Source organism: Leguminivora glycinivorella, chromosome 10 (assembly GCF_023078275.1).
Source record: "Leguminivora glycinivorella isolate SPB_JAAS2020 chromosome 10, LegGlyc_1.1, whole genome shotgun sequence".
In the NCBI taxonomy this organism is placed as follows: domain Eukaryota; kingdom Metazoa; phylum Arthropoda; class Insecta; order Lepidoptera; family Tortricidae; genus Leguminivora; species Leguminivora glycinivorella.
The window spans coordinates 13,960,037-13,971,052 of NC_062980.1; the positions used below are offsets into that span (position 1 = coordinate 13,960,037).

Sequence of the window (11,016 nt, forward strand, 5' to 3'; positions counted from 1 at the left end):
ACCCAGACATGTAAAGTAAGAAACGGGAAGATTAGAATGTGATTCGGTAACAAGGAAACTTTCCCGTGGCACACCCGGGACTAAAAGTGCAAATACCCAGCCCGTTCGAGGGATGTTTTTTTTAGATCGTCTTTGTAGCCGCACAAAATCTGGTACGTGCCCTCACTTACCTAATAACAAAATCCTGTATGCTTATTAAACCAAATTAACCAAAACTTTATTACACAGACGCGAGGGCGGCGGCCGCCGCGGCACCCGGCCGACGACCTGCGCGCCATCGCGCCGCGCTCCCCCTCCCCCGCCGCCTCCCCCTCCGCGCCCTCCTCCCCGCTGGCCGAGCCGCAGGAGGGCGGGCCCTTCAAGTGCGAGATGTGCGCCGAGGAGTTCCCGCGCCGAGATGCTTTGTTACTCCACGTGCCGGTGCACATATGACGGAGTCGGCCGAAGCGGCGGCGCCCGCGCGGGAAGAGAGCCTGAGCTGTGAGTCTCGGAAATGTGTATAGTGTAGCGTACTACTATGATTGATATAGCGTCCTCTTTCAGATATCGATAGAAGAAAAAACTGTACTAACAGCAACACTCTTAGCTAACCATCGTCAAACGACGTCTAGCGTTTATGCCCTTGTAATAAGAATTACAAATGTACAGCTAACAGTGTTGCTAATGCATCGTACCACCATTAGTTATGGCGATCGAGAAGTTTCCGTAGCGACCTTACGGGTGGTAGGAACCTGTATAATATTCGCCCAAAAATCGGATGTGACTAGTTAGCCAAGTGTCATAGAACTTACTAAAAGTCTATTTTTTCCTTGTAAATGCTCACCGAGGTAGATTTGCCGATACTTAGTAAACCTCCCTCCATCCTATAATGAACTCAAGTCGAAGACTGATATCGCTTCGCAATAATTTAGCGATTATACCTTAAAGTAGCTATACATGTTTGTAGTTAGATTGCCTTTTTGCGTGTCAAATAAAATGGCCTTAGAATCAAATCTTGTCAACCCAATTATAACCGTATTCTAGTTACATTCGTCTTTCCTACGAAAAAGGGCTCGTTTTGCAGGAAGCAAAGCATTACATAACAGAAGTGCCTATCACACAATTGATCCTTTTTTCGTAAGATCGACCAAAATAGCCATTTAATGAATGTAAACCCGAAATAAGTAAATATATTTCAGCCGCGATCGATCGGTTACAGTAATTAAGGGTTATAACAATAGTTGAAAATTAGATGTAAATGATGCACGAATATTCTGAATAAGTAGTTAAAAAGGTAATGTGAACATATATTTTCTATCTCTCTTGCATTTTGAAATCTGCCTAAATTACTGTCAGTCTTATGGAAAAATAGTAATTATAAGTCAGTGTCAATTCAATTAATGTAAAATAAATAGCAGAAATGAAGTGAATTTCCTTTATTTCCAGAATTAATGTAATAGTCACAGAAACGTGACCGTCTTTTACAAATTGTAAGATATTTTGATGAAAGCTGGGCTTACTGTGTGACATATCTATAAGCAAATTAAATATTAATATGTACTAGAAAATATTCATATTGGGCCACAAAATTACAATATTAATATGGTTGCTGTCTAGTAATATGTTGTTTATCTTAATACCTATATAATTTTGTTTACGGATATCCATTTGGTCAGCCAAAAATATAGTACTCTCTGGTACCACAAATTTTTGTATGTTCATTGTTACGACATGATTATTTAGTCTTTAATAGACCATGATAGACAAATGTGGGTGCAACAGGCACCCTAGAGGGAAATCTACCATATATAATGCAATAAAAGGCACTTATTCATTATCAAAATGTGTTCACCAAGAGTAAATGGTATTGGTTTACTCAGACACGACTAAACATGAAGACTGTCGAATTTCATGTAAAGCTGAGTTTAGACGTGCAAGTTATTGCTGCAAGTTTTGAGACAGAAGAATATGCAAGAAAGAGATGCAGATATTTGCCACTCACTCTTACCTATAGTTGCGTCTCAAAACTTGCTGGTATAAACTCAGCTTAAGATAGTGTTTCACAAGACAATATCTCAGTTCTCAGGTTCGTAACTATCTGTTTTCAGAAGACACTGGCAGTCTTAACAATGTACTAGTACATTATAGAAGTAACTGAATGTAAGTGCCTATCGCCTAATGGTATTGGGGTTGGGTAATCCCTATGACTCTTGGGAGCTATTTTATAAATGCCTGAAAATGATTTAATAAAAACCAAAAGACTTCTGCGTATGTTACAGGCATTTATAAAATAATCCCAATCTTTATGATATTAAATTGTATGAGTGTTTGTGAATCTGTTAATCGTTGTGTAGTGCGTGATTCTAGCCTTTTCTATCTAATTGTAAGGTATGAAATATGAATCAATACATATACCTACAGTTACAGTTGTTTCCGAATGTTAGTTGGTAGAATGTGACATAACTCAGCCAAAATATGATAAAATAAGTCTTGTTAGAACTCTCCCTTACATCCTTTCAATGTGTTGTGTCCAACCAAAAGGACCATTAGTAGGAGGTCGTAAAAACACAGTATAAGACCAGGGGCCTATTTCTCAAAAGTGAACTTACTTGTAACTTTAGTTTTGAGAAATGGCCCCCAGTACTTAGTAACGTACCAGTACTTCTAAGAAACGCAGTTAAACGTACGCCGCGCGGTATGTATGTATGCGCGCCGTGTACGTACGCAACACACGCAAGCGGATGACAATGATTCATTTCATTCATTCTTGTTCATTCTCATCCGCTTATTACTTACTGGACTGTGGTAGAAGTCTATATCGATACCTGTCAATGCTCCTTTTACTTCCCAAGTAACAATTTCTGGTCCTATAGTGGTCGAGAGCACCAAATTAAATCACATTAAATAGTCCTATAAATAGTCTATATTGGTACTGTAGAGCCGATTTGGCGCAATTATGCAGCCATTTAGTGATATAATAGGGCTATAGCAGTATCATCCGTGACGTTTAAGGTCTATAATGGTGATGTGATGATGACTATTGTGCTAATTTGTTGACATAGAGGACACAGTAACGCTATTATAGTATCAATTTATGCTATAGTAGCATTTGAGATTCCGTTATACAGGTTTTTTGTTCTGTAATAGCAGTTGCCGTCCCTTTTAATGCGAATGAATGAAATTTCTAAAATTTTATGTGTGTAATATTTAACAAAAACTGTTCTAAACGAGGAACTTTATGAAAAGTGGCGTGTGAACTTGTGAAGTTTAGTGTCAATCAAAATAATTTGGATTTCGTATAATTCCATCATTACTGCAAAAAGGTATGCGATGGAAATTTTACCGTTAAAAGAATATTAGTTTAATGGAGTATTTTAAGTGCGCCCTCGATTTATACCTGTTTTGAATAAAATAAATAAATATAATTTAATACAATAAAATTATTGGCACCATAGTTTCTACTATGAATCCAAGAAGTAAAACATACGCTTTTATAGTTCGACTATGTCACTTATCATACGCCATTGTGGATTCAATTAGGGTTGCATGAGACTTTAACTATGATCCAGTTTAACTTATAAGTTCTTTATATAGAAAACAATACTTGTTTTCAATGTTTTACTATAGAAAGATCTTCTAAACAGTTTTTTTTTTATAAAACATATAGTAAACTCAGCTATAACGCTATTGTGTTTTAAAAGAGATACCGAAACCATTATTCCACAGTTCTGTGATATAAAAGAGTAATTGTGACGTATACGGCGATGAGATATAAAAGGCATTAGAAAACGACTATTAACGCTTTTCAAAGCTATATAAACGTATCCTGAAAACTTCATTATACAGCAAAATAGCTCTATAATGGTATTCATATCACTACTACAGTGTTAAATACTGTAGCAGTGTTTTCCAAAGCCACTATATCCCAAAATAGTGGTATAGTTAGGTTTTAATTTCTGTTAAAATACGACTACTAAAAATACTATAAGCGGCTTGTTGGGAACCTTAATAGCGCAAATTGATAGCATAACAGTGATTCCTAACACTATTATACAATAATATTGTTCTTTAGTAGGTTATTTGATCCTGTTATAGACCAGGCCTATAGCGGCTGTATAAAATGGTGATATAAACGTTTACATCACTTCCTAATAACACCTTTTAGCTGTATAACGCAACAACTATAGCGGCTTGTCGGGAACCTTAATAGCGCAAATTGATTGCATAACAGTGATTTCTAACACCATTATATAATAATATTGTTATATAGTAGTCATATTTGATCCTGTTATAGACCAGGCCTATAGCGGCTCTATAAAATGGTGATATAAACGTTTACATCACTTCCTAATAACACCTTTTAGCTGTATAACACAACAACTAAAGCGGCTTGTCGGGAACCTTAATAGCGCAAATTGATTGCATAACAGTGATTTCTAACACCATTATATAATAATATTGTTCTATAGTAGTCATATTTAATCCTGTTATAGACCAGGCCTATAGCGGCTCTATAAAATGGTGATATAAACGTTTACATCACTTCCTAATAACACCTTTTAGCTGTATAACGCAACAACTATAGCGGCTTGTCGGGAACCTTAATAGCGCAAATTGATTGCATAGCAGTGATTCCTAACACTATTATACAATAATATAGATCTATAGTAGTCATATTTGATCCTGTTATAGACCAGGCCTATAGCGGCTCTATAAAATGGTGATATAAACGTTTACATCACTTCCTAATAACACCTTTTAGCGGTATAAGCTTATAGAGCTAAAAGGTGTTACTGGAGGCTTTTATACGACAAGCGGTCACGCCGAAAACCTTTATACGACATCTATAGTAGCTTTTGGCGTCGAAAACCAAAATTATAGCACTAAAATGTTACTTGGGTTGGGAATGACACATCTTTATGAACTGTCAATTGTTGTAAATATTAGAGTTTAGAAGCAGTTAGGAGAGCTCGAGGCTAAAATATTGGAACAAATAGTTCTGTTCTGGACATTTACTTGACATTGAATGATTATGTTTGTCTGTTTGTAACACTGTTGCCTATATTACTAAGACTCCATATTATGTTGTCGTATTGATTGTATTGTTGTATTTTATTAATGGACTGATTTATAGATTAGTTGAAACTGTACATAAGTGTGTAGTTAGTTTGCAATACTATACTTTTAGTACAAATGGTGTATGTTTTGGGGTTCTTTAACCGTTTATATTTGCTTTTTTGTGATATAGACATAAATAACTGGTGGTTTATGTATGTGCCATAGGAGGTTGGCGTTAGACACCCAAAATGTAATATTTTATCAAGAATCAATATGTAATGGTGCAATACATTCCCCACAAATGTTTAGCGACCTACATACGTGTTAGCAATGTTTTAATTTCTTTTAATACCTACACAAAAAAAGTTAATCGTATTTTCTTCAAAATTTTAAGAACTTTTGAATCATGTTTTTAATGCAAAATAATTTATATCATTAATGATATTACTTAAATAAAGCTGTTGCAATTTTTCTTAGCTTTTTTAATGTTTTTATATTTAAGTATCACCCATTTATTTCAACATTCATAGTAATTTTAATGTTATGCAAACATCACTGATTGTCATGAACATAACCAAATGTAACTATTGACTTAATGTTGTATATCTAAGCAATAAAATAAAACAGTCCACTCTTTGTTTTTCTGTAATTTACATCCTTTATGATTCCCAGTCAAAAAGGACCCATTAAACCACGCTCACAGTATTAATACTATTTATAATAAACACTACAATAGAACACAAGCAGAATAAGAAAGGAGTCGCATTATTACCATTAAATATCCTACAGTGTGCAAAGAAATTTTCATAAAGACTAATGTGTACATGCCATTGCCATAAAATGTGCAAAGGATTAATAATAATATTGTTGCGATTGAGTTAGCTTGATCCTGCTCTACTCTCTAGAGAGTAGGATATTTAATGGTAAAATTTTGCAGATATTATAGTTTATAATAGTACGAGTTCTTAACCAGATCTATAGTCCCGTCTGGCAGAAAGCATGAAACTCGGCATGTATACACCGTGTTTCACTTAACACTAAAAACCTGAAAACTGTTTGTTCAGAATCGAGAGTAGAATCGATTGAGCTATATCTTGATGGGGGTAATATTTTTTGTTTTAATTTGTATTATTAGTTATTGTTTACGTGCCCATTCTACAAATTCGTAATACAACATTGTGCATATCATATTGTTAGAGGTTGTATACCTTTTTCAGTATTTAAGGGTATTAATACTGGCTGGTTACTTGGACGATTATTTTTTCCGCTACGAGATAGACGTTGTGCGTCAGTTTAATTTTAAAGTTTATCATAAGTCATAACAAATTGAACTCGTACCTAATTACAACCTTGTCATTTTGAATGTTAGGTTTAAATTTGCTTACTGCGTCACCTGTCCAATTTGAAGGTTACTGTGACACAGGTTAAAGTGCTTTACAGTGACATAGCTGTCTATTGGTAAACCTTATGTCGTTGCAGTAACATACACAATTAAACAGTTTGAAGGTTTATGATGGTAGCTAGCAATTATTTTATTGAGTGTAGAGTTAAAAGCCGAGTAGAGCTGCACAGAAAATTAAAAATTCAATTTAAAAAAATAATAATCATCAGATTAAAAAATGAACATTGTAGATACGTTTAAAAAAATAAAAATCAGTTGGGGTGTCTGAGGTTTTGAGTGATACCGGAAACACGGTGTATAGCTTATAGGATTATAAAAAAAAAATTGAAGAAAATTGAAGTAGAAACACGCCGAGGTGTCAATGTTTCCCCTCTTTCCCCCCACTTTTGTATCCCTGATTTCAGTTTTTTTATATTTCCATGAAAACCGTAAAAGCTACAATAATAACGTCTAAGAGAAGTATATTCTCTATAAAATTCTCTACAATATTGTCTTTGGAAGCTATATAGCTAGAACTTATAATTTTCAAACTATGCTCATTTTCCCTTTGCCATATTTGTGTTTGGTGACCAGTAGGATAAGTAAAGCCAGCGACTTTGCACTTTTGCCTGTGGCGATGCTGCTTGGCAAAATTGTTCCTTGGGTCAAACTGATCCGATTTATCTCAATAGTCATGAAATCTCACGTGACTACTCCCCACAAAGAGAAGGGGAAGGGGCCGGTTCCCTCGATGAAATCTATGCAATACTTCTTCTTGCTCTTAGCGACTAGGGCAAATCGTATATCATTTCCGTGTAATGTAGGGACGTGTTAATCGTTTCTGAAAAAATCGTTGTCCCTTTTCATACAAAAATAACGATTTTATAACAAAATAATGTTTTTTTATGTATTTAATTGTAACAGCTATGGGCATTTACAATTAAATAGTGGCAATTATCTCATCAATAAATAAAAAAATAGGACAGGTTAGCCCAAAACCCAGTTCTGATGATGGGATCCTGGAGAAGTCAAGGGATCTCCTCAAATCTTAAAGGCATAGATATAGTGATTTTTGTGTTTTTATTAGAACAGCATGCATTTACGTTCAAAACAGTGACATTTGGTGCATTTCAACTGCTGATGGTGATCAGAACGGAACTCTTCAAATCTGAACGGCACACTTATGACTTTGGTATTTTTATAAGAACGTCATGCATTTACGTTCAAAACAGTGAAATTTCATGCAGTGGAATTGCTGGTGTTCATTAGAGCGGAACTCCTCCAATCAGAACGGCAGACTTATAATGACTTTGGTATTTTTATAATAACATCATGCATTTACGTTCAGAACAGCGACATTTGGCGTAGAGGAACTGCTGATGGTGAACTGAGAGAGGAGTTCCTCAAATCAGAAGGGCATACTTTTAGTGACATTGGTCTTTTTAAAAGAACAGCATGCAGTGGAACTGCTGACGTATTGAAATTGAAATCTAATAAGAGCTATGCGTCGTTGAGGAGTTCCATTCTGATCATCGTCAGCAGTTCCACTGCATCAAATGTTACTGTTCTGAACTTAAATGCATGATGTTCTTATAAAAATACCAAAATAATTACAAGTCTGCCGTTCAGATTTGAGGAGTTACGTTCTGGTGATCATCATTAGTTCCACTGCACCAAATATCATTGTTCTGAACGTAAATGCATGATGTTCTTATAAAAATACCAAAGTCATAAGTGTGCCGCTCAGATTTGAAGAGTTCCGTTCTGATCACCATCAGCAGTTGAAATGCACCAAATGTCACTGTTTTGAACGTAAATGCATGCTGTTCTTATAAAAACACAAAAATCACTATATCTATGCCTTTAAGATTTGAGAAGATCCCTTGACTTCTCCAGGATCCCATCATTAGAACTGGGTTTTGGCCTAACCTGTCCTATTTTTTTTTTTATTGATGAGATAATTGCCACTATTTAATTGTAAATGCCCATAGCTGTTACAATTAAATACATAAAAAAAACATTATTTTGTTATAAAATCGTTATTTTTGTATGAAAAGGTACAACGATTTTTTCAGAAACGATTATAACACGTCCCTACATTACACGGAAATGATATACGATTTGCCCTAGTCGCTAAGAGCAAGAAGAAGTATTGCATAGATTTCATCGAGGGAACCGGCCCCTTCCCCTTCTCTTTGTAGGGAGTAGTCACGTGCGATTTCATGACTATTGGGATAAATCGGATCAGTTCGACCCAAGGAACAATTTTGCTAAGCAGCATCGCCACAGGCAAAAGTGCAAAGTCGCTGGCCTTACTTATCCTACTGGTCACCAAACACAAATATGGCAAAGGGAAAATGAGCATAGTTTGAAAATTATAAGTTCTAGCTATATACTTCCAAAGACAATATTGTAGAGAATTTTATAGAGAATATACTTCTCTTAGACGTTATTGTTGTAGCTGTTACGGTTTTCATGGAAATATAAAAAAACTGAAAACAGGGATACAAAAGTGGGGAGAAGGAGGGGAAACATTGACACCTCGGCGTGTTTCTACTTCAATTTTTTCTTATAATCCTATAAGCTATATACATGCCAAGTTTCATGCTTTCTGCCAGACGGGACTATAACATTCATACTAATGCTCTGTTAACGCCCCGCACTATAAAACATTTAAGCGCACAGCAACATGCCCCTACAGTTTTTGCATTTTATTTATTAATTAGCGTATCGGTATGGTCGACAAAGTCCTAACTTTTCTGGTTGGCCTATCAAGTTTGTCACTAGAAAAAGTGAGTAATTAAAATTGTTGGGGCGATAAACATTCTCCTATATTTTTTCAATTTACCGCTTTTTTCAACTGATGGAAAGAGCTTGACAGACTATATAAATTCCAGATTAAGATTTCTGAACGAACGCTATTTCTCATTTAGCGTTTAGTTACTAGGTATTTCGCCTGAATTCGCCTTTTGTATTAAAATTGGCATACATTTAAAAGTTGAAATTGTAATTTAATATATTTTTTTATATTATATATGTTTATCAGAAAATAATTAAAATTGAAAATATGAAAACTATTCTATAAAGCTAGCTCTAGTTGGTAGGTACTACTTTTTATTGTAAAGGTAACAAAACGCAATGATGATTTGTCAAGAAATTGTCATAGATGCCTAGTCTAGTAATTGTTGCCTAAAAAATATTGTTGTTGAATCACATAGTATCAAACCTTTAATTGTCTACACAGATAATGCTACATTGTTAATTCTTCATTAGGAAATTGACTAAATACCTACCTGTATCAGTGAGCAAAGTGACGTTCTTATAAACTCAAGGAACAAGAGTACGTTGCCGTAATCTTTTTGTTTTGGAGAGAATAATCCAGCAAGACGGCGGGCCGAAGCAGTATGAGGCGCGCTAGAGACGGGTACGCGTATCAGCCCATTCCCAGGGTGGCTACAGAAGATGCAGTCGCTCACGAGAACGATCATATGGCAGAGGAGCTCAGTGGCAAGATCAGCACTCTCAAACATATGTCGATAGAAATAGGCAACGAGGTTCGATACCAAGACAAAATCTTACGTGGACTTGATGATGATGTGGACAGAAGCTCTGGTTTTCTTGGGAAAACTATGGGCCGAGTATTAAGACTAGGCAAAGGCAATCACAATTACTACATACTTTATTTGTTCCTTTTCTCCATCTTTGTCTTTTTCCTACTTTATATTGTTTTAAAATTTAGGTGATCTGTTCAAACCATTATATGACTGAATTCCAAATTGTACCTTGTTCTTGTTCATATGTATTTATTTATTAAGTAACCTTAAATGTTATATAAAAGTATGTAAATAAATAATTTGCAAAAACAAGTCTTCACTATTTTCAAGAATGAAAACCTACTTTGCATGAGCCAATGTCTGGGTCTGGGTATAAAATGGTGCTTATTTATAATTAACTCTGCTCAGAAAATAACTAGTTCAATAAAGCTAAAACACCTTAGTAGCTCTAACCCGCAGCAGGTGATGTGCAACTGTGCATCTGCACATCACCTACAGAGTTTGTATGTTAATTTTTTTTTAATGGCTTTCCCCTCTTACGGATTATAGACATACAACGCATGATAAGAATATTCGGAGAAATGTTAATTTTCATTAATTAGTTCAACATTGCTTTTTTGTATCTGTAACTGTGGGAACATCAATGGTCAATTTAGTTTTCCTTTAATAGGATAATGCAATAATGTAATTTTATTGCATAAATGTTCATGACTCAAAACCATTTTACCATACATGCTGATTGATAGTACCCATGACAGTTATTTTTGTTGTCAGACTGAAAACGTAATAATTGAAGAAGAAAGCGACGTGTGATGATGATCATTCAAAGAAATGGAGTTTTCAGGAAAAATACAGCTCTGACTACACTACAAGTGAATTATAATTAGAATGTTGATTTAACCCAGGGATTCCCAAACTTTTATATTTACTAATCTAGTTTAGCAATATTAGTATGTCGTAAAAAAAAACATATTGTATGATCAAGTGAAGGGGTAGGTACAGCTATATATTTTCATATTTTGTATGAAAAGTAAAAAGCAACTT

The 11,016-nt window shown here is 35.0% G+C and overlaps 2 protein-coding genes across 6 annotated transcripts in view; both read left to right on the plus strand.

Moving 5' to 3' along the window:
• Positions 1 to 2,819, plus strand: part of LOC125230194 (zinc finger protein 358) — a 35,955-nt gene extending 33,136 nt beyond the window's left edge. For all 5 annotated transcript variants that reach the window (XM_048135264.1, XM_048135263.1, XM_048135268.1 and 2 more), the window contains exon 17: positions 229 to 2,819. In XM_048135264.1, the coding sequence (XP_047991221.1) occupies positions 229 to 432 (204 nt within the window). In that variant the 3' untranslated portion in view covers positions 433 to 2,819. The remainder of the gene's footprint in view (positions 1 to 228) is intronic.
• Positions 2,820 to 9,566: 6,747 nt separating this feature from the next.
• LOC125230298 (BET1 homolog) lies at positions 9,567 to 10,284 on the plus strand. Its single transcript, XM_048135423.1, has one exon. The coding sequence runs from the start codon at positions 9,823 to 9,825 to the stop codon at positions 10,159 to 10,161; it is 339 nt and encodes a 112-aa protein (XP_047991380.1). The 5' UTR covers positions 9,567 to 9,822; the 3' UTR covers positions 10,162 to 10,284.
• Positions 10,285 to 11,016: the final 732 nt, after the last annotated feature.